Source organism: Anopheles coustani, chromosome 3 (assembly GCF_943734705.1).
Source record: "Anopheles coustani chromosome 3, idAnoCousDA_361_x.2, whole genome shotgun sequence".
NCBI lineage: Eukaryota > Metazoa > Arthropoda > Insecta > Diptera > Culicidae > Anopheles > Anopheles coustani.
The window spans coordinates 89,383,747-89,407,832 of NC_071288.1; the positions used below are offsets into that span (position 1 = coordinate 89,383,747).

Consider the following 24,086-nt stretch of genomic DNA (forward strand, 5'->3'; position numbering starts at 1 on the left):
TGTTTCAAATACATTCCGCGTTACTTAATCAAAATAAATGGTTCCATAAATTTAGGGTATGATAGAAGGATGTAATTTATCGAGACTGATTTAGTACGATTGACTTTGACCGATTTAGTTAAACTGATAGAGCAGCACGTGTTGCCCTCGCCAGTTGCGCTCTGTTCAAAAAAGCATCATAACAGTTTTATTTTCACTGGGTTCTCAGTATGTTCCACAATTTGACAGTTGCGGAACGAAATGTATTGTAAACAAAAATACTTGAAAAGGCCTCCACGATAGAAGGCAGTGGGAATTGTGTTCCGAAAAATTGGGAATAATTCATCTCCCAGCTAAAACTCATACTGAAAAGATTAAACGGACATTAACAGCGAGGTTCCGTGTATTGTTTATGTGCACTTCTATATCTTTTCGGTAGGAACAGGTAATTATCTGTGTTTATTTTCATGATAGTAGAATAAAACAATACATTTCTCGATCTCCCATGAACAGCAAAACATGGCCGAAGAATCGGAATTCAAACACATAGTAAATACTAGAAGAGAAGCAGATACTTCTGAAGACTGTCTATTATCACATAATGGGTTCGTAGACGATATAAACATCGAAATAGTGAAGTTTGAGCCGTGTGATGAACATCCTTTGGAAGACATCCGCCAGCAAGATCACGCTGCTTCTAAAGTTATTGTGCCCAGTATTAGCACGGATGAGATAGAAATTGGGGAAGTCAAAATAGAGCCTTTCGATGTATACAGTGATCCCAATCATATTTCTGATAATTGGAGGGATACCGGAATCGAGGAAAGTGTTGTATCAAGTAATAACAAGCCCCAGGTAAGCGAAAAAACACGAACATAATATAGTTAACCCATGAGTTGTTGCAAATCATAAAATGGTTTTCTTCATATTTTTAAGAACCAGTGTGATAGCTCATACGACGTAGTACCAAAAGCATTACTCCACGCGGAAAGATCGTCACCAAGTTCATTTGTAGAACCTAGTTTAGCCCACGGACAGGTAAAAATTGATTCGAATGATTTGGTACTGCACTTGTCGTCAAAATATTCATCGCCGGACCCGTCGAGCCTAGCTGCACAAATGACAATTCAAAAAGGTTCGGCAATTATTGCTTTGGATAGGCAATCTCTCCAGGACCCATTGTGTGTGCCTGAACAAACGACAATTCGAAAAGATTCGGCGATTGTGCCACTGACGATGCCGAAACAAGTTGAAGAAGCGACCGCAATGCATGCACCGATTGGGCATGCTTACGCTTGCAATAAATGTGACAAATCATTTAATAGCTTAGAACTCTTATCAAAACATATTAGGACTCATGTTCAACTATGGCGGTGTGACATATGTAACAAATCGCTTAGAAGCGAGTACTATTTGGCCAAGCACAAATCAAAGTTACATGGATGCGGCTCAACAATACTGGATGAAGTAGCAGAAGGCCGAGCACGAAGCGTGCAGCTTACCATGTCCAGAGCTAACATAAACGGACATACAAACGATGAGTGCGTGGCAAGTGGAAAAGTGATTTTATGTAAAAATACAAATATAAAGGTTTTTCTCTTTCGATGTGAAAACTGTAACGAATCTTTCGAAACAAAATTAAGTCTTGAAAAGCACATTGAATCGCAACACCAATCCAAACAAGAAGAAACATTTCACTGGTATTCGAAGGTGAATTCAAAAAGTATACCCATTGGTGAGAAGAGCCATGCTTCTGAACAACCAAACGATTGCAAGCAAAGTTGTCCAATAAGTCTTTTAAAGCAGCCTGTTGAAATACACGCGCCAGGTGGCCCATTCTTTCGGTGTGAAAAGTGTAACAACATACTTTTCAAAACAAAAATTGGTCTTGAAGAGCACAATACGTTGCATCATACAATTGACGAACATGCGCTAGATGGCCCACCCTTTCGGTGTAAAATATGCAACAAATCATATAAACATAAAATCACACTTAAAACCCACAATGCATTGCATCATCCATTAGACGGTTCTGAAAAATCGTACACTTGCAATGAATGTGATAAAACTTTTCATAACATTATACAATTAAAGTTTCACAGAAATTCTCACATTCGGATACCGTGTCCACAGTGTAAAAAACAGATAAAACTGAGAGTCCTTAAAACACATTTGAACACACATGCACCGGACGACAAACGTTTTCGTTGTGATTCGTGTGGCAAACTGTATTCAAGCAAGGCTGGGCTGAAATGGCACATTACCTTGAAGCACACAGCAGATGACGACGAGTCACAGAAACGAACCTATGTTTGTGAGCAGTGCAAAAAAATGTTCCATCACAAGGCTTTGTTACAACAGCACCGGCGAAGTCATATTCAACAGCTGTGTCACATATGTGGGAAAATGATGGGAATCACCGTGATTCAAATGCATATAGACGATCATCTAGCGAGAGGGTTAGGTGGTTTCAAATGTGAGCTGTGTAACAAACGGTTGAGTCATAAAAGTTCTTTGCAGCACCACATTGCTTTGATCCATCGATTAACTGATAAAAATGAATGTTTTCGTTGCAATCAGTGTGAAAAACCGTTTAAGAACAGGAAGCAATTGAGAGCTCACCGGAGAATCCATCATTTCAAAAAATGTCCTATATGTGAAAAGAATGTGACAAAGCCTCAGTTTAAATATCATATGAAAAAACATGAGCAACTTGTAGACTTGTAAATTTGTAAATATCCTGATATGATCTTTCTTTATGTATGACAAGCAAATAAATCATTGATATTCAACCAAGAGTTGCATCCATCATTCAACACTGGGTTTATTCTAATGTATTCCAAAAAACTATTCCATTCCATAGCGGAAAAGCCGAATGCAAGATCGTTTTTAAATGATTAAAAGTTTACTCCGATTATTATTGAAGCAGTAGAGCTGTGGCTCCCATAGCTGTATACTATGGGAGATGCTGGAGCATTTGTTTTAACGAACTTTGTTTAATTATTATCACTGGGATGTATTGGTACAAAGTGTCTCGTCCTTCAAAATTTGGCAAATACAATTTCAAAACGAAACAAAGAAATAATTTACCATAAGGCCAATCCTAAATGTCGTAAAGAATTGGGGAAAATTATACGATAATTGAGGCATATTTTGTCCAATAGCTATAATGAAGAAATCTAAAGAGGTGAAACGCGTTAATAGATGTTCAAGCACAATTCTAATTCCCCATGCAGGAAAGCAAAAACGTGATTATGTTTCAAATACATCCCGCGTTACTTAATCTAAATAATGGTTCTAGAAATTTAGGGTATGATAGAAGGATGTAATTTATCGAGACTGATTTAGTACGATTGACTTTGACCGATTTAGTTAAACTGGTAGAGTAGTAGTAGTATATATATTTTATAGAGGTTTTGAGCCGGGTGGCTTCTTTCACCTCTCAAAAAACTGATAGAGCAGCACGTGTTGCCCTCGCCAGTTGCGCTCTGTTCAAAATGCATCATAATAGATTTATTTTCACTGGGTTCTCAGTATGTTCCACAATTTGACAGTTGCGGAACGAAATGTATTGTAAACAAAAATATTTGAAAAGGCCTCCACAATCCAGAAGGCAGTGGGAATTGTGTTCCGAAAAATTGGGAATAATTCATCTCCCAGCTAAAACTTGTATTGGAAAGATTAAACGGACATTTGTAGCGAGGTTCCGTGTATTGTTTATGTGCCCTTCTATGCCTTTTCGGTAGGAACAGGTAATTATCTGTGTTCATTTTCATGATAGTGGAATAAAACAATAAATTTCTCGATCTCCCATGACCAGCAAAACATGGCCGAAGAATCGGAATTCAAACACATAGTAAATACTAGAAGAGAAGCAGATACTTCTGAAGACTGTCTATTATCACATAATGGGTTCGTAGACGATATAAACATCGAAATAGTGAAGTTTGAGCCGTGTGATGAAAATCCTTTGGAAGACATCCGCCAGCAAGATCACGCTGCTTCTAAAGTTATTGTGCCCAGTATTAGCACGGATGAGATAGAAATTGGGGAAGTCAAAATAGAGCCTTTCGATGTATACAGCGATCCCAATCATATTTCTGATAATTGGAGGGATACCGGGTTCGAGGAAAGTGTTGTATCAAGTAATAACAAGCCTCAGGTAAGCGCATCATTTTCAAACACGAACATAATATAGTTAACCCATGAGTTGTTGCAAATCATAAAATGCTTTTTTTCATATTTTTATGGATCAGTGTGAAAGCTCATACGACGTAGTACCAAAAGCATTACTCCACGCGGAAAGATTGTCACCAAGTTCATTTGTAGAACCTAGTTTAGCCCACGGACAGGTAAAAATGGATTCAAATGATTTGGTACTGCACTTGTCGTCAAAACACTCATCGCCGGACCCGTCGAGCCTAGCTGCACAAATGACAATTCAAAAAGATTCGACAATTATTCCTTTGGATAGGCAATCTCTCCAGGACCCATTGTGTGTGCCTGAACAAACGAAAATTCAAAAAGATTCGGCGATTGTGCCACTGGCTTCTTTCGAAACAAAATTAAGTCTTGAAAAGCACATTGAGTCGCAACACCAATCCAAACAAGAAGAAACATTTCAGCGGCATTCGAAGGTGAATTCAAAAAGTATACCCATTGGTGAGAATGGCCATGCTTCTGAACAGCCAAACGCTTGCCAGCAAAGTGGTCGAATTAGGCTTTTAACACATGCGCCAGATGGCCCACCCTTTCGGTGTGAAAAATGTGCCGCATACAATAATAAAAATATGAATATATTTTTCAGAACAAAACTTAGTCTTGAAGAGCACAATACGTTGCATCATGCAATTGACGAACATGCGCTAGATGGCCCACCCTTTCGGTGTAAAATATGCAACAAATCATATAAACATATAATCACACTTAAAACCCACAATGCATTGTATCATCCATTAAAAGGTTCTGAAAAATCCTACACTTGCATTGAATGCGATGAATCCTTTGACAACATTGTACAATTAAAAAATCACAGAAAGTATCATATTTGGATATCGTGCCCACAGTGTAAAAAAATGGTAAAATCTGCTACCCTCAAAGCTCATTTGAAACACACACATGCACCGGACGACAAACGCTTTCGTTGTGATTTGTGTTGCAAAGAGTATAAAAATTATGGTGGACTGAAATGGCACATTACTTTGAAGCACGAAGAAAATGAAGACACAGAATCACAGAAAAAATCCTATGTCTGTGAGCAGTGTAATAAAGCGTTCCATCACAAGGCTTTGTGGCAACAGCACCGGCGAAGTCATATTCAACAGCTGTGTCACATATGTGGGAAAATGATGGGAATCACCGTGATACAAATGCATATAGAAAATCATCTAGTGGAACCGTTAGGTGGTTTCAAATGTGAGCTGTGTGATAGACGGTATACTCAAAAATGTACTTTGCAGCAGCATATTGCTACGATGCATCGACCAGCTAATAAGAAAACACAATGTTTCCGTTGCAATAAGTGTGAAAAATCTTATACAAGCCGGAAACAATTGTTGGATCACCGGAGAAATCATAATTTTAAAAAATGTTCTGTATGTGAAAAGGATGTGACAGTTTATACTTTTAAAAATCATATGAGAAAACATGAAGTACTTGTAAACTTATAATTAGTAACCATTCCGAATACAACCTTTCTTAATTTGTGTAGATAATAAACCGAAAAAAACGAGTGTTGTTGTCAACTAGACTTTGCATTTTGCATTTGAACAAGAAACAGAAATAAGATACAAGGAAACGGATTCTTTAAATGGAACATCCATTGCTGAATTGTGACTCCCTGTTGATAGCAAATAATACACAGAAAAACGATTCATCCTCTGGAGACTATTGGGGAGGGGCCTAGGAATGTGTAAGACTGACAGGTACTGTTGGCTTTGTTCAAATTGTGTTTATTCTATACTCGATACGTCCAGTTCTACATTGAGTAACTGCAGTTGAATCGCAATCCTTTTCCTAACGTACATTTCCACCAGGTCGCGTCCCATTCGGGGATGTTGATCGTGAATGCGGTTCACTAAATTTTCTACTAGCGAGGGCGTCTGTTGTTGTACTACGTCGTTGCTCAGATAGAATTCGAGTACTTTCGCTTGTTCCGTCCATAGGGCGGAAGGCACTACGCCATCAATCATCTTCTTGCTGTCGTGTCGGACCACGTATTGATCGTTCGAACGATCGAGCTCTACGATTCGCTCACCAAGATAGTCGTACTTATGAAGAAGGCTGGCAGCGATAAATTTGGTAAGATAAGAACAAACGTTCTGCCCTGTTATGCCGCGAACATCCAGCTCGTTCTGTTCATCCTTAGGATTCACGCTCTCCCGCAAAGGTGTCATAGGCAGCCTGCTCAACTGGAGTATACGGTTGGAAATGTGTGAGTATTGGGCATCGTTCAAGATGGAGTTGCACAGATGGACGAGCACTTCGTTTCCGGTAAGTAGCCTCGTCCCAGCGGAGGCGTTTCTTAATGAGCAACGAAGGTTCACCATTGTACAACGAACCGGCGAGGATCCAAGCCGTTCCATGGGTATAGAACTAATACGGCCGGGATAATCGCGTCTCAAGTCGGGCAACAATTTGCGCATCGAGTTGATCGACATCAGCACACCCTCACGGAGGAAATTGTTGTCTGCGGTGGTGCAGCGAAAGTTTTCCATTACATCGTACATTGCGTCGAGGATGATGTTCTGTTCATCTTCGTACGATCCGTACGGAAGGCAGGTAATGGAAGACGGTTGGTGTTGCTTTTGATCCTTCCACGAATCATATGCCGTGCTGGTGCAGAGCTCGTACCAATCGGTAAAAATTTCGAAGAGTGTTCCCAGCGTGGCAAGCGTGTCATCATCGCCACAGTTCTGGGCGAGCATTTTTAGTGCACTAGATGTTTCGTGCGATATCAGCTGACGGGAAAGGCAAGTGTCGAAGGGATCGTCAAGATTCTGCGGAAACAATGGATAACTATTTCACTTTAGTGTACGGAAAAGGCGAATAGCTTTTAAAATTGTTACAAATCTATTTACCGCACTGTCGAGATGGCGTTGATCTAGGCTAAGCGTTGTAGCGGTGCGCACTTGTGCCGATTCCATTAAACGGGCCAATGTGAGCAATACATTGTCTTTGGTGATCATTACATTCGTTTGCTGCATCACAAACCCATCGGTAACAAGGATCCGATGGATGGCGTTCAGCGTACTGTCTGGACAGACGTACATATAGACGTAATCGGCCGATACCGGGTGTCTGATGAAATGTTGATCGTAGCAGACGCCCAGCTCAGTCCACATACACGCCGCATAGCGATCACAGGCTGTCGTTATAGCAACCACGTGATAGCCTATTCGATGTAGTTTGGTAAGTATTTCCGCCAACAACTGCTGACTGTAGTTGATATCGAAATTCACATGCACAAGTTGTATCCAGTCGGAGAAAATGCCTTGCACGGTAATGCAATGCAACTGTGCATCCGGCCCTATTATTTGATCTCTCGTGCAATCGTAATGGTATCGTATGGGCGAGGCAGTACACGAAATATTTAGCGTGCAGATCAACTCCTGGCGAGAGAGGGAGGCAGCGTGCAGCTCCAGCAAACAGAATGCTTTCCTGTTGCTACCGGTTTCGAGATAAACACTGTGAATCCACCGCTCGATTTGCGCTGCGTCTGGAAGAGGATAATTTAATCGCTGTACCACATAGCGAAAGGCTTCTACGCTGATGCGTCGCAGCTCGAGGGCTTTGATGAGATCATCATCGGTCCAAAACGTTTGCTGGGATGTTCCTGTTGCATCCGTTGTGATGGCAGTGAGTTGCCCTTCGCTAAAACGGCCCGAAAGGAGCTGCGCCACACGATCACTAACGTGCCTATTTTCGTGATCTTTCATGTCCTGCAGCGCGATGGCGATATTCACCATTTCCGCTTTGGCAAAGTTTATTTTTTCAGTCTTTTGGTCGATCGTACGTTGCAGCTGTTCGATCAGTTTACTCTGCTCGTTGGTGACCTGCTCGAGCTGCGTGATACGTTGCAGTAGGTCAGTTGCGCCCGATGAGGTCAATACGCGGGGCAATTTTGATCCGTTTGCGAAGTTTGCGGAATGGTTCAGGGTAGACGCTTGTCGTTTCGCGCTGGATCGTTCTTTACAAATATGTTTTCTGAACGGATTGATGATCGGCGTCATGTTGGTTGAATCGCCGGAGAGAAGTTTTTCCACTTCCGCTTTCCGTCTGTTACGTACCTCTTCATCGTTTTTCGGCTCCGAGTCTTGTTGGCATCCGAGCTGTTGCTCTTTAGTACGGATCGTCGGGATGGCGTCCTTTTTAAGAACCATACGTTTTACCCCGTCCAGCAGCTCGGAGCGTAGATCCCGCTCGAAGCATTCGGCCTCGAAGTGATCGCTGCAGATGAACTTGCGGTTAAGTGAGGCACAGCTGTCCTTCGTGAAACCACAAAATTCAAGCCACCGATCGCGCCGTTCGACGTTCATCGTCAGTCTGTGGTAGGTTATGCGTTGAAGCGGGTCCACTGGTTGCTTGTCGGTTACGCTGGAACGGTTTGGGCACAGCATGCACGCTCGTACATTTCTCCACCTTTGAAAGGTGGAGGTCATTTTCGACAATATTACGGGATACAATGGGATACTCAGCCGATTCACGGCCCACAGTTCGAAATGCCGTAGACCAACAATTTCCTGCAAAATATAATTCCGCGGATCAGAAATGTCACTTTTGAGGTTTGTTTGTTTGGATTTTACTGGCATAAAACCTATGTGGCGTATATTGCTTATGCCAGCGCGGGAAAAATAATTTCAACTCGTTTTCTCTTTACAATCGTTATGAAATACATTTGTTAATAGCATTCGCAAAACATACCGTCAAATTCGCAAACTCGTTTTTCCCTTTCTGTTGAATAAAAAAAATCCTTGGCTTTGTCGGTTGATTAACTCTACGTGATTGTTTTTATTTATTTGCTACAATGACGTGTAGCGCCGGAGCGACGCGTTTCATGCCGGTTTTGTCTTCATGTATTCTGCCTTAATATTCTCCCGATCGGCCACATCCGGCAGGTGAGGGAAGATTCCTTGGGCCCGCCGATCCGCACGCACCTTGTTCTAGAAGTGTTGAAAGAGAATTAGCGATGTAAATAAGTGCCGCACTACTGTGATGATAACAAAAGCATTACCCAAAACTCTTTGCAATTGTTGTAGTTTGCATAATACAGCTCACACTTGCCGTGGTCGAAATTGTTCTTGCTTAGGCATTTGTACGATAATTCTTGTTCCTGCGAAGCAAAGTGATAGTGGCCGACGTGTTATTCGGAAAGGTTCAGTTCACTAACACGCCATACAAGAAACTTACCTTCAAACAGGGATTATTCTTTTCGGCATCGGCATTTTTCGGCATTCTGATGAGGTACTGTGTTGTGCGAGAAGAATTATGTTTACGGTTTGTGTTGCCGGATCAGCTGACATTGACAGATGAATTTAGGGCGCCGAGGGGTCCTCAAATGCGGTATGTTTTTTTATAAATCATATTGTTTTGCAAAGCTTATTTCTAATTTTGTGTGTAAAATAAACCATTTTGTGCATTTGTCTGACTCAAAACAATTTGTGGAGCATTTCAAATGCATACCAGACGACAAAGGAGCTAACCCGACGTACATATTCATTATCTCCACCTACGATGAGGTTCGTTTGTTTATTTATTCCATTTTCGTCTTTCTTAAAAATAGATAAATCCAGGGAGGCTCTCGTAGAGATTCAGAAGTAAACAACAACCAGAGGCCTTGGATCAGGTTTTCATGGATGAGACGCAAGGTAGTGGGGCCGACGGATTTTGTTGATAAACATTTTTGATTATTTTTTTTTATCGGACACCTACCTGTTGGTAAGTAAGATGTGGAAGGAGTAATGCTACCGGCTGATGCATTATTCTATGCTCTTCGATATAGGCCAATAATATGGGACATAATTGAACCTATCCATAGAACACGAACCGGCAATAAAGGATAGAATAATATCGCTGCAAGCTCGGGAAAGAAAGAAGCCATTTTGCGGTCTTCAAATTTGTTTAAAAATACTCCAGTCAGTTCCAGTCAATTTTGAAGCGTAGATAATGCTCTCGAGATAACGCCAGCGCATCGCCGAGACGATCTTCGTCATTGTAGTCGTGTGCACCACGGTCTGGTTCCAGTGGTGGGGTCAATTATCGTGTCTCGTGAGGCTGTGGAATATAAAACAGCACGCCGCAAGTGCCGTCGAAGCTAGTGGAAAAATACCTTCCGACGAGAACTTATCACGTGCTTCAGGATGAAGGTTCAAACAGGTGCGTATTGGAAGAAAGTGGTAAACACGAATTGTTTGTTTTGTTATTGACTGTTTTTCCTGTTTGCTTGTGCCTTTCAGTGCGTGGCCCGGTCGATCCGGAACAGCTTGGTTACACGCTTACCCATGAGCATTTTTCGCTCAACTTTGACAAAATGTATTCCGCACCGCCGGATGCGGTCGAGGAGTTTGTCAGCCGGCGGATTACGCTGGAAAACGTTGGCTACGTGAAGCAGTACCCTTACGGAAGCCGGTACAATATCAACTTTGAAGACTTCGATACGCACCAGGCGGTCACGAAGGATGTGGTGGCGTACAAGAAATTCGGGGGTGGTGCAATCGTCGAAAATACATCACACGGTCTCGGACGTAATCTGAAGCTGATGTACGATGTGTCGAAGGAAGCGAATGTGCATGTGATCGCCGGTACGGGTCACTACATCCATGCGATGCAGGATGAGGTCACGCTAGCGATGAGCGTCGAGCGCATGACGGATCTGTACACGAAGGAGCTCCTGTTCGGGGTGGAAGTGGCCGGGCTTGATGATCCGGTAAAGTGTGGTTTCATCGGTGAGGTGGGCAGCGGCTGGCCGATCAGTCAGTTCGAGCGGAATGCCATTCAGGCGACGGCCGAAGTGCAGGCCGCCATTGGGTGCGGTGTTTCGTTTCATCCGGGCCGTGAACGGGACGCACCGTTCGAGATCGTTCGGCTGTATCTGGAGGCGGGCGGCAGTGCGGCCAAGTGCGTCATGTCGCATCTCGATCGTACGCTGTTCAGCGACGAGGATCTGCTCGAGTTTGCCAAGCTGGGTACATACTGCCAGTTCGATCTATTCGGCACGGAGTGTTCGTACTATCAGCTTAATCCGGAGTCGTACATGCAGTCGGACGAGCAGCGTATTCAGAAAATTGTTCGTCTCATAAGCGAGGGATTCGAGGAACGCATCCTGATGGCACACGATATCCACACCAAGCATCGACTGGTAAGAGAAGACTCTAGAACAATCGTCATTACTATTGCTTACTTTCCAATTCGTTCTTTTGCAGACTTCATTCGGTGGACATGGGTATAGTCACATCCTGAACAACGTTCTTATGCGCTTCTCGCTGCGAGGCGTCGATATAAAGACCGTCGATACGATGACCATCAGCAATCCGGCAAGATGGTTGGAAATGAAGGTTTAGGTGGTGGCTTTCGCCACCCATTTGTGAAAGTGAAAAGTGAAAGTGCATGAAGAGGCCTTGCCTAAAATCAAGAAAGAAAATCAGCTTATGAAGCTAGTAACCACAGTGTTTGCATGGTAGGATTAAAGTTATTATTTTATTTTATGTTAAAAAAATAAAGCCTCCCTTAGCAGAGTGCATATTCTATTCTGTAATCGTATTTATGATCCATTTAGCATTTAGGAAGCAGCGAGTAGGAAAAGGCTGAATATTGACGCCTCTACGAAAGTGCAACGGAAAGACTCGAAGTTGCATCGATTCCTGTGACCATCCTTCGAGTCCCAAACCGTGAGTACCTATTGTGCGTTTTACTTTTGAGGTGGTGGACACTTTTAAATTGCGATGCTTGTATAATGACACCGTCAGCGGATGAGCGGAAGACCCGTACAAACAAGGCAAACAAGTTCACAGTTTATTTCTTATCTTTATTACCTGCTTCATAAAAGTTTCACAATATAAATTTAAATTTGCTACCACCACCACCACTACAACTATGAGTTTCGCGGGAGGTCATCTCTTGTCACGGTGCGCTGGTTGTTGGACTTTTTCACCATCCAAAGCAGAATCTTCGCAGAGTTGTTTGTTTGCGTGGCGTTGGTCGTCCCAATGGGGCATGGGACGATTGCTTGGGAAAGCGCTCGGTGGACAAAGTATTCTTTTCTTGATACACCAGGCGCTTCGTTTCCGCCAGCAGTCGGGTCAGGTAATACGGGGTGGAAAATCGAATAATAAAATTTCTACAATTTCCACTCCCGTGGAAGGTTTAGATGGTCCCGTGAAAGTATACGCTGGCATGCACGTGGACTGAAGGAAAAACTTGGATTGTTTTCGGGTCGGTAAAGGCGGCCGGACATCTCTACCATAGTGAAGACAATGCAATGTTTGTGTGTGTGTGTTCGCTACTCCTATCCAACCCGAGGGAGTACGTTCCTAGTGGAACTCGCTTTTCCGATGCCAGTTTTCCAAAGATCATTTGCATCAATTATGATGACCGTACCATCCGGTCCGGGATGCGATTCCTTAGCGGGCGGTGAAAAGTGTTGCATTAGAATGGAAAAGTTCTTTCCACTCGGTTGTTTGTTAGCTTTGGGTTTTGTTTGGTTCTTCATCGGGGATGGGGCAAGAAAATAACAAGATTTGCTCTTATCGAGGTCACCGATACGAATAATAGTAGAAAAAAAGTATGAATGAGTTAAAAGTTTGCGCAGACAGTTCACAATCAATGAGCGAAACTTGTTGAAAGTCGTGAGTGGGTTCCATAGCAAACTTCATAAACGTGTTTTTCGACAACACAATTGATTTCATATTGGATTGTTGAATTATTTAAAGTTCGCAGACTTTTATCGTAAAGTTTTACGGCGAAATGTGGTTCACTTGAGTGCATCGCTTTTTCAACTAAAATGTCTACCTAATGGCTTTTCTTTGCTTGAACTCGCTGCTATGAATGTAAATGTTCAATCTTATCCAGCTTTCATCAGACGCTGATTGCAATTTTTGAAACATTCGACTGAACCGTCTCGATAGCTTCACGGTTGTAAAAATCGTCGGGGATAGCTGTGCAATATTAATTCTCATGAAATCTGCAAACGAATGGGACGGACAAAAGTGTGCGTCGGAGTGACGCACTATCTGTTGAGGCTCTTCAAAAAAGGTTAAGGTTTGGAAGACTTATGTTTGTTGGTTTTTAACATTGTTAGAGCAGTTAAGTGGTTATATAAATGGCCAGTTGAATCTTAATATTTATTCTTTTCCAACGCGAACTAACCGGCCTTTTTTGGCAAAAAAAAAAATCTGATCATTTAAAACATACTAGTGGCTCTGTTTAAAAAAATTGAATATACTTACATGCTAAGACTCGGAATCGAACAAAATATAACTGGCAAAAAAGTTATCTTCAAATAAAATAAGTAAGACTCTGAACAAAACGATAAAATTATTAGATCGGCCCATGAGCGGCGGGGTCCACCACCTCGATGGCGAGGGTTCTAATCCCAACCGAGACCGGACCGTCGTTACGCCAAGAAAAATAATCATTAGTTTGGTGGATAAAAGGTATTAAATCTCAGCCCTATAACCTAGGTGATAGTGAGTGATGAAGTGTGTAGTTTTCTGTGCATACTTAGGATTCCCTCGCTCCCTTCCTTCTTCATATCCACGACCCTTGATAAGCTAATTACTGGTTGAGGCTAGGCATTGCTGCCGATTTCCGATCAAGCACCGTTTACCTCTGGTAACGGTTCCGGGCGAACAACGTTCGAGAAACTGCTGGAAAAACGGGCCTCCTAGGAACCTGGAAACTACTTTGGGGGGTGCCCATGGCGCAGCGGTAGCGCGAGGAAACACCACACCGCAGGTGTGGGATCGAATCTCGAGTCTGGCACCCTCCGGTATTACGAACGGCTGACCACCGATCTATAATATACCGTCTTTCGGTCACACAAACTCTCTTCGGAGAGAGGCCTTGTCCCACTAGGGGATGTCGTGCCACTTAAAAAAAAAAAAGGAACCTGGAAAACGTATAGGCCGATTTTCTAACAGGCACTTCGGCTCGGTTGACGAGGTCTACCTACCTTTAATAACTAAAATAGACTTCCGATTACCTGCAATCACTTTACGGATCATGAGCGATTTAACCATTTAACCATAACCAAAACATTAAACCATCTTTTATCTATCGTAGACTCATATGAATAAGTTGGAGTTTATTGATTTATAATCCTTTATATACGGTTGCCATAACTTTTTTGTTACTGGTTTGCTCTATAATATTGGTTACTTATTTGATGTTTTTGAATTGTTTAAACTTATTATTTAGATCTAACGATGCTACTCTTGGATCTATATTCCTTGCTATCCTGATAACACCGCAACTCATTAAGCAAAACCATTTCACCATGTATACCATACGTGATCACACACTGCTTTCTTCCACTGTTGAAGCAGCAGAATTCGTCAGAATGGCTTGTTGTATATATTTGCTCTTCAATGCTATGTAGACCTGTAGAAAAAAAAATATAAAAACCATTGTAAATGCAATTGTTATTAGCTGTTTGTTTTTGTTTGTTGTTTAACAAATGTTTAACTTACATCACGCATCTCCACGGGCAGCATTGCGTTAAAGACCGAGGCCAATTCCCTAAAATCAGGTCTACGCTGCGGAACGACGTACCAACACGACAACATTAGGTCGTACAGTTCCTTGTTGCTGTGAACGGGATTTTCTAAACGATATGCGTTTTGCAGCATAGTCAACAGCTGCCTGCCATCTGTTACACCTGGATAAGGCATTGCACCAAGCGAAAACAACTCCCACAAGAACACTCCAAACGCCCAGACGTCGGTCTTCACGCTGAAGGTGTGATTTGTGAAGCACTCCAAAGCGAGCCATTTGTATGGGAGGGGGCTATCGCTTGATTTAATGTATATACCTCGTTCTAGTTTTCGCGATAAACCAAAGTCGCTTATCTTGACCACCTGCAGAGAGTAGAGGAGCACATTCCGGGCAGCAAGATCACCGTGCAGAATGTTTTTTGATGAAAGATAGTCCATACCGTTCGCCACCTGTGAGGCCCAGCTGATGAGATCTGTAGTCCTCAACTGCCACTCGCCATTATCAGTATTGTTCTCTCGATTTGCATGTGTCATTTGTGGTTGAGCGTTGCTAACTTCATAGTTCTGCAGTGTGTCCCAACAACTAATGAACTGTTGCGCGTTGTCACGTAAGAAAATATCTACGCTCCCGAACTGGCAGTATTCAAAAATTAACATGATCTGGCCTAAAGCGAATATCGAATATGATTATCAAACGATTACGCATTCAAATGCAAGATAGCACTAACCTCTCGCTGTGTTTTTGGTTACGGCTCCCAAGAAGTAGACAATGTTCATATGTAGTCCAGTGTGGATCATCATACTAAGTTCGGTAGCCAAACTATTTATCGCATCTGCCGAATGGTTCGCTTTCAGCATTTTTACAGCAACGGTCGTTGATGGTTCATGGACAAAGATGTCTCTAGCAACAGCCTTCCTTACGACACCAAACGCACCTTGTCCGATTGTTTCGCCTAGAGTCAGTTTATCCGTTGAAAACTCATATTCCGAAGGAACAAGTTGTACAGCGGTATCGTTCAATGACGCCTTACGCTGGGAATTCATCAGTTTTCGTATGACCAGGAACACGACGGCACAAATAACTGTGATAGTGCAAATGATCACCACAGCCTGTTCGTTTGTTTGTTGTTGAGGTTGGTGCGAGTTCTCAAGAGTCTTTTTTAAGTACCCTCTAGTCTTTCGCATAGCCTTACACGAGACTTGCTTGGTGTTGATGCTCAGTGAATAATTTACGACCCATGCATATCCTTCTTGATATCCCATTACATGGTAGGATCTTTCGTCCTCGTATATGACGAAGTCTCCTCTAAAATCGTACGCGTATACTTGGCATCGTACAGTCATAGTGCTGCCGTTGATACTTGCGATCTCGAGTTTCATCGGTTCATGGAAATTTCGTACCATTAAATATGATGTTAAACTTGAGTCTCCATCGTTACAATCGACGGTGCCTGGTTCTTGTATCGGTCCAGGAATGTGAAATCTGTAACGTACGGCGTACGGAGGGTAGAAAGTTCCGACCTTTAAAGGATAAGATTAAAGCTACCTTGATGTAATACAATTTTAAATAAATTAGCATCAAACAATTGTAAGCTCACCTTGCTAGCATTTATTCGAATGGGTGTTTTTTTTGCACGAAGTAGCTGTTTTCCATCATGATCTACAGTATAGGGAGTGTATATAGCCCATGGATTCGAAGGCGCATATTTGAAGTAACAAAAAAAGTCGACACCGCCATCGTTCCAGAGCGCGGTCTCGTTGTTCATCAAATGACCAAAACCATCTAAAATTTCATCGAACCGAAGTTAATTATTTCATGTGTATTCACCATTCTTGTCAACAAATACTTACGAGTTTTTAAAACAGACAAATTAATTTCAGCACAGGTTCCTTTCGTTACGCAACATTCGTACTTTTGATAGACCATAAGGTCCATAATATTAATAACTAATGTTTTACCCTGTATGTTACAAATTACGCCAAAGCATGTTAATAAGTGCTGCAACAAATAAAATAAGATAGGTCGTCAAACAGAAATATTCCGTTTTAAACAACTATTCGTTTGAATAAACTGTACCTTCGAAGTATTATACTCATCATAAAAGTACCAAGAAACTGAAGAATTCCTACCCACAGATGAAGAAACAATGCATTTGAATGTAACCTCACTATCTTTATAAACTTTGCGTGGGCCGTCTATTTGAACCGTTTGGTTTTGCGCTAGAGTAATATAAAACAAACAGTCATTTATTGAGAAAATTAAAAAAAAATTAATTAAGTTAATTAGTCCTGCTATCACTACCCTAGGAGTTACGCTTCATTACTTACCTTTGATTGTCCATGATTTCCAAATTTCTTCCTTTCTTGATTTGGCCAAACATTTGTATTTCTGGATGATCGTTGCGGAGTCCAGGGTCGCGTTGTATGAATCATTTTTGTGTTTTAAAAAAACGTCATTTTCGAACCAATATATCTTCGGAACAGGATTTCCGTCCGCATCACAGTCCAACATAGTATTTTCACCCGGATTCAAATAAATTATAGTTTCATTGGTATTGCCAGTTTTGAAATGAAGCCTGCGTGGAACGGTCAGTTTTATTGCTAACTCTGCTTCTTTGATCGATCCATTCCACAACTTGGCCCGGCATTTAAACAGTTCTGACGAAACATTGAACATCGAAAAGTTGGCTGCCCAACCATACTTAACATTTGATCCTTCTGTCTCAAATTCGTACGTATCGTGAATAAAAATTATGTTGTTTGTGAAATTGTAATAACTATGCAGAAGGCACTGCACTACAACTGTGTCACCCAAATATATCTCGCCTTTCGGAGATATTACATTTATCTCGACATGATCGTTAAAGTCATCCGGATACAAGAATGATTCTACTGTTGAGTTTCCTTTATTATTCGAAGCTTTGCAAATAACGATAGTAGGTCCAGATGACGGAACCCTGACAAGCGTGGATGCACTCGCTTGTAACGTATCATTTGATTGTTTGAACTGAAATAAGATAAATGTAACCTTTAATTAACACCCTAGGAAAGAAGCACTTCATTTTTCAGAACTATCTAAAGTATAACTTACCATTTGTAGCTCTTGGGGTGTATTTTGAAAGTATGGAATGAATAGAAATTCAAATTTTATCGGAGGAGGATATGCTATTCCGTGACAAGTGAATTCAACCATCTCAGCCCTCGGCAGCGACACATTGCGTCCGATTTCCACCACAGGTGCTCCTAGGCCAGTGATAGACGATTTAATTATAGACGATTTAATTTGATTCAATTTTTCATTTGTTGCAACCTACCTTCAATCAAAATTTGCAAATGGGAGATGTGCTTTGTATTGTTGTACGAAACCGTAATGGTAAACCAACCGCTCTGCGTTACTGCTACATTTTTAATACTGTATGCTTTCATTAAATAGTGTTCTTTTTGTGTGCAGGAATCTTCGCGAAAGTTATAGCACAAATCACGGCCTTTTTCGTCTTCAATATCAACAGTTGCACCGACAAGCATGGGGATAACATAAAACTCAATTGACTTGTTGCGTATCACCAATTGTAAGGCAGAATTATTTAGTACGGTATAATCAAGCGTAGTTTTTAAGTCAAGCACCAATACTAGTTGTTCCACACACTCGTCATCTTTGGAGCAGCATTTGTAAAATCCAGCATGTGTTTCATCAACGTTTGAAATAACCAACGGGTTAGTTATGGGCATTGTTGTTTCGTCATAATCAAAAAAACCACTAGCTGACAAATGCCATACAACCGAAGATAACTTCTGATGGTTCGATGCATTGTCGACGCATTTCCATTCCACATGGCTTCCTTTCGCTACAACCCGTGGGCCGTCTATATCGATAGCTGCATAAAAAGATCCATAAACAATGAACGTTAAAAACTGTGGACATTAGTTCAATCATATTTTCCAACTAAATGGCGTAAGGAGATGGACCTTGTTGGTCATGCCTGCTCGTTAAGTCCTTACAAGTCTTTTTCCCTATGTGTACGTGGATAGTCAGTCCTCTCGTACAGTGGAGGAGGGTCCGGTCTCGGTTGGGATTCGAACCCACGCCGTCGAGGTGGTGGACATTATGTTCAATCATATTTCACATTTAAAAAACAAAGATCTTCTCCTTCTAGACGTAACGATTGAACATGAATCTTCTCGTCAGTCCCCTCGTACAGAGGAGGGTCCGGTAGGGATAAGAACCCACGCCGTCGAGGTGGTGAGCTAAAACGCACATGGGCCGATTTTCCAACCGGCGCTACCGCTCGGCTGTCGCGGACCCCACAAAGTTACGAGAACAAAAAACAAACGTACGAGGATGATAAAGAACATGGATTTGGATTTAGCTTTTTTTATGAATTACGAAATAATTTTTAGAATTTTGTGACTAATGGAATGAACATTACAAATTCTATCGGTCTCGGAAAAAGTGTATGACTCCGCCGCACATTAACGCCGCACGTAAAACGTAGAAGTCAAATTGGTATGCTAATGGAAATGAAACTGATAAGGTATTGTTGATGAAACATTGGAAAACCCCGTTATTCCACAACTCATAATTTTGATCCACGTTTTCAATCCAACGAAAAAGTAGCTTAACAAAATGGTTTGTTCGTAAAAACGAGTTCAATTGGTGTGACTTTAATTGTAAAATTGAAAACTATCATGGTTTACACTAACAAAGATCGAAATGCTACTAAATCGCACAAGGCTTTTAATTTTATTAAGTTCAACGTTCCGAAATCAAAGAGGAAATCGTGACAAGTACAAACTAATTCCTTTTTTTCTGGTTTCACAATCCACTTTGCATTAATTCGGCTAAACTTTTGTTACTCCCGATTCGATGATTAATTTCCAATAACTCACCTAGAACGTTCGACGAAAATAGTACATATAATAAAAAAGACAAAATTTCACTTAACAATACTTTTCGCCTCCGCTTTGATAATTCTACGGCTGGTAGCATCACGATGAAGCACTAGCACATGAACTAATAATGCATGCAAACTATTTGTCTTATTTATTTGTTCGTTTGCAATAAAAGCAGTTTGTTGAAAACCACACACAAACTTCGTTACACTTTTGGTATGCCTCGTTCAACGTCGGGTAGAATACTGAACATTCGACACTGACTATTTCTTGTTCGCTAAGTAGTGCACCCTTTTGATTTTTTTGAATAGTTTTATTTTAATCCTCCCGACTGTGTTTATAATGTAGGAAAAAATCCTTCGATAGCGTAGAGTGAGTCAAAGCGACTAGCGACTATGAGTCAAATCTAAGTTGAAACAGCATGCATGGTCATCTGCGCAAAGTGATGAAACACACTGGGCTGCAAGTATAATTTATGTGTCCAATACTTTTGTTCTAATGTGCATATCTTGTTAACACCCCTCATCTGTAATTTATTTTCAAAATGGTGGAACTATCTTGAGGTAACTAATATGATCACTATTAAGATTCCAAATGCGTGTCGTGCTTTAGAACTAAATTTCAAATAAACAATGTTTGTTTAACAAGCGTTTCTATAATTGCAAAACTACTAGAGTGCGCTATCGTATTTTTTTCAACCTAAACTGTTTGTACTTAAACTCGATACGATTTGACTCATAATGACCAAAAAACCCATGTTCACTAACGTCTTCCATGATGTGAACCGTTTTAAAAAAATATGTTTCACTATCGCTAACAGTGACTTACTTTAAATTCGCAGTCATCAAAGAATCCAAATAGCAACCTGACTCAAAGCTATGGACAACAAATTACTCAGGGCATGTTAGTTTCATTTTATAGGTTTTAAGGAAGCCTGTCCATAGGACTGAGGATTTCAACCATTTTCTTATTTAATTTTACATAGTAATTTGTTGAAATTTAGCTCATTATACAAAAATGCATCTACCCTCCTATTTTTTCCATCAATGTTTCTCATATACCTATCTACAATGTTTCTTCGGTTACTTTTTCTAAACAAAATGTAACTGAAGTACCTACCATTGCCTTTTAGTCCCATAAGATATGTGACCTCTTATTTATGTTAGTGTTGGAGACAGTTCGGACCCATAAGTTTGATCACGCTCCAACAGCACCTTTTCAGGTGAAAAGGGAACGAGGAAACTGATAAATACGGTGGGAAAGCGGGAAAACACTCACTCTGTTACAAACACCGGGAAATAAACAGTAAAATTTTGGTTTCGTGCTTTGCGAAAGATTCCTAAAATTTCTTTTCTTCACCCCGTCGAAAGTGTTTGTAACAATTAGTTTGCGGGTTATCGGTAAACTACTGTTTGAGGATCCGTGACAGCCGAGCGGTAGCGCTGGTTAGAAAAATCGGCCCATGAGCGCCGGGGCTCACCACCTCGACGGCGTGGGTTCGAATCCCAACCGAGACCGGACCCTCTCCTGTACGAGAGGACTTGACTATATACACGTACACATAGGGAAAAAGTCTCGTAAGCCCTTAACGAGGCAGGCATGACTAACAAGGTCGTTACGCCAAGAAGAAGAAGAAGAAACGCTTATAATACTCATTTTTATTTGTACAATATTTTGTCAGTTTGCTTTACGAAGCTAGAAAAGAATAAAGAAATATTGTTTTCTTCTCTGTTGGAATAAGCTGGTTGGATTCCATCCTGCATCCCTATCGAAGGGATGTAGCATAAAAATGTAATTGCCACATGAGGGCAGGAAAGAAAGTGAATTTTTCGTAGAGTTGAACCTCCTTGATTTCTTAGGAAAAGATTGCAAGGACGCCATACGTCTTTTAATATCCCCCTCAAAGAGCCAACTCTTTCGCCGGAGTCGGAATATTTTTCGGTCGCAGCCGCTCATGTTGCGTAAAGACGCAAAGCAAAGGCTTGTTTTATGGGGGAAACATAATCCTTCTATAGCACGGAGCCACTACGATTTCCGGTCATTCGGTTTTCATGGCATTACATTTCATTGGTTCGTTTGTTGAACGTAGAGGTGCGAATTAAAAAAACAAAAAGTTGTGTCTCCGTAAAGAAAAACGAGAAGAACACATTATCAGAGATCAATGGAGTCGCCTGGTCGCTCGTAAAAATTTAGATTCAGGTTTTTTTTTTCCTAACCAAAGGGACACAGCGTGGCACGGGATTACTGGTGCTATGTGAAATATAATTGAAAAGCTCGTTTGTCTAAGTAATGGGTTTGTTTACTTCTTTAGTATTGATGATTTATTGAATTTTTTTATGTGTAAAATTGAATTTTCACTTGACAACTCCTCCCAACTGTCCGATAATGAGGGAAGAAAGTTTTATCGGAAAGTATTTCATCACAAACATTATTTTTTGATTATGAAAGTAAACCGTAAATCACAGAATCAATCGGGATAAACTTCTCGACATTTTCGAACATTGGCGTTTCCCCTGTGTGGTTTTTCCTTTAGGCGGAAGGATATTTTTCGGACACTGAAAGAGATTTTATTCCTCTGCGCATGCCTGAACCCTGGCGGCGTTCCAGTGAGTTCCAGACGAAGCTTTTTCGAACGGGTTTTTGGAGGAGAGTTTTATTGTTGCTTACCGACTCCGTGTTCTGACGGATGTTGGCATCGGGTTTGTTTACGCACGACGATTCGCAGGTCAATGGTCCGGAGTGGAAAACGGGCAGCATGGAAGCCGGTCCCTCCCTGATATGTAATCTCTTTCTCTCTCTCTCTTCTACACTTGAGTTTTTTTTCCCTCCTGTACCGTTACTGCAACGGATTCCTAGCGTTGCCAACCCCGGTTGTCTTATGATTTGCCCTTCTCAGTTCCTCGGCATGCCTAACGGACACACGGCAGGGTAACGTTGATGGAATGCAGCGTTCCGTTAACCGGAACGGCGTCTGCCGGTACCGCGAGCGGTGCTTAAAGATTTATGTCAATTTACCGGAAGAGTTCATGCATCACGGCACAACGTCGCCGTGGATCTCTTTTCAACCTTTGTTCGACGCTTCCGGTATGAAGGAATGGGACGCCCGGGAACCGGAAGTTTCGTGTGAATTCCGGATGAGCGTCTATAGATTGATCTAGCCACGGGCTACCCGAGAGCACGAAGGTTCCACTTAGCCACTGCAGGTGTTGCATTGCTCAAGTATAAATTCCCACCGGGGCTGAAACCCGTGCAACGCGACCGCTGCAATTAAGTGTTCGACTTAATTTGGATGAATTATTTAAAAGTTTCGCGCGTACACGCGGAAACTGGATACCCGACTTGACGTTGGCTGTACGGCTCGGCGCTCCGTGAGATGGGAAGTAATGCAATTTAAATGCATACACCGAGACTCCAGGGGGGGGGCCGGGATAATACTTGCCGGTTTGATGAAGTTGGGTTTCTTGGAGCACCAGGTATGGTTAAGAAATCGGGCTGGATCGCCCTCTGTACATAGCGTTACAGCACCGATCGAGGTTCAGATTGGCTTCATAGGACGGGTTATATTACGCGCTGTTATTGTAGCTCATAGTTTAGAAGCTAAGGCACTGGCCGAGTGGAGCTCGATAGAGATTGAGCGATTAATTTGATAGTTTATTTAACGAGCAAGAAACAACGCTGCACATCGGGCTCGATTAGAAAAAGCCGTCAACGTATTAAATTACCTTGTCTAAAATATTTCTCTACCTTGATTCGGTTCAACTTTAATACCTTTTGCATCAGTTTTGTTCCACTTCGAAGCAATTACCACATTCGCAAGGGTTTAAACGTGCAATTTTGTTTCAGGAATAAATGAATGATCATGTAAAATCCATAGTACATGTTGAATGCTAAGATTGAAAAAAATTGTGTAAAAATACACGATAAAAAAAGAGTAATGATGTAGAAAAGGGACAAAACTATTGAATATATTCAAAACATCAGTTCAAATATGCCAAAAAGATTGTAGCAAATTCAAACTGAATAAAACTTTTTCCGTTCGTTAGAGATACTTTATCCGATGGGTTCTTTGTAGCGTTTTGCATTTTCTCCGCTTTTGATCCAGAAAATTATTTTGCTATAATGTTCGAAAGAAACTTTTACATTAGTGATGAGAATAACAACTCTTTTTAATTATTTGAATCAGAGTAAACTATCATTACGATGATTCGAATCTTTAAGTCACTCGTTTGTGATTTAAAACGTGTAAAATGATTTATTAGTCGTCCAGGAAATTTGAATCTTTAACAGGAATTCGAATCTCCAAAAAGTGAATGAGTGAGTAAATGAGTTGCTAGTCGTCATAGAGATTCGAATCCCAAATCATTCGCTCTTTTGGAATTCGAATCTCTTGAAGGATTCAAGTCAAAACGGAGTAACAAAAATTATCCGTTAGGATTTAAATAAATCATTCATTAGTAAGATTCAACTCAATCATTCATTCTTACTCAGTACGCACATCACTATTTCACA

At 41.3% G+C, this 24,086-nt stretch overlaps 4 protein-coding genes across 6 annotated transcripts; 2 read left to right on the forward strand and 2 right to left on the reverse strand.

Annotated features, from left to right (window-relative positions):
• The first annotated feature begins 290 nt into the window (after window positions 1-290).
• LOC131261400 (zinc finger protein 808-like) lies at window positions 291-5,695 on the forward strand. 3 transcript variants are annotated; one of them, XM_058263425.1, is made up of 4 exons: window positions 291-424; window positions 493-834; window positions 916-1,807; window positions 4,720-5,695. In XM_058263425.1, exons 2-4 carry the CDS (start codon window positions 499-501, stop codon window positions 5,646-5,648), a joined length of 2,157 nt encoding a protein of 718 aa, XP_058119408.1. In that variant the 5' UTR covers window positions 291-424; window positions 493-498; the 3' UTR covers window positions 5,649-5,695. The 3 variants fall into 3 exon arrangements, with proteins under 3 accessions (XP_058119408.1, XP_058119409.1, XP_058119410.1); XM_058263426.1 differs by having other exon boundaries at window positions 922-1,807; XM_058263427.1 differs by lacking the exon at window positions 4,720-5,695 and having other exon boundaries at window positions 916-2,783.
• Window positions 5,696-5,904: 209 nt separating this feature from the next.
• LOC131261399 (uncharacterized) lies at window positions 5,905-8,710 on the reverse strand. The gene is made up of 2 exons (XM_058263423.1): window positions 7,059-8,710; window positions 5,905-6,977 (listed from the first exon to the last, which is right to left on the reverse strand). The coding sequence occupies exons 1-2, from the start codon at window positions 8,637-8,639 to the stop codon at window positions 5,931-5,933; spliced, it is 2,628 nt and encodes an 875-aa protein (XP_058119406.1). The 5' UTR covers window positions 8,640-8,710; the 3' UTR covers window positions 5,905-5,930.
• A 236-nt stretch (window positions 8,711-8,946) lies between these two features.
• LOC131261413 (coiled-coil-helix-coiled-coil-helix domain-containing protein 7) lies at window positions 8,947-9,475 on the reverse strand. The gene is made up of 3 exons (XM_058263443.1): window positions 9,388-9,475; window positions 9,212-9,310; window positions 8,947-9,140 (listed from the first exon to the last, which is right to left on the reverse strand). The coding sequence occupies exons 1-3, from the start codon at window positions 9,430-9,432 to the stop codon at window positions 9,033-9,035; spliced, it is 252 nt and encodes an 83-aa protein (XP_058119426.1). The 5' UTR covers window positions 9,433-9,475; the 3' UTR covers window positions 8,947-9,032.
• Window positions 9,473-11,712, forward strand: LOC131261403 (phosphotriesterase-related protein). Its single transcript, XM_058263431.1, has 5 exons — window positions 9,473-9,540; window positions 9,761-9,915; window positions 9,980-10,353; window positions 10,434-11,335; window positions 11,400-11,712. Exons 3-5 carry the CDS (start codon window positions 10,338-10,340, stop codon window positions 11,535-11,537), a joined length of 1,056 nt encoding a protein of 351 aa, XP_058119414.1. The 5' UTR covers window positions 9,473-9,540; window positions 9,761-9,915; window positions 9,980-10,337; the 3' UTR covers window positions 11,538-11,712.
• The last annotated feature ends 12,374 nt before the right edge of the window (window positions 11,713-24,086 follow it).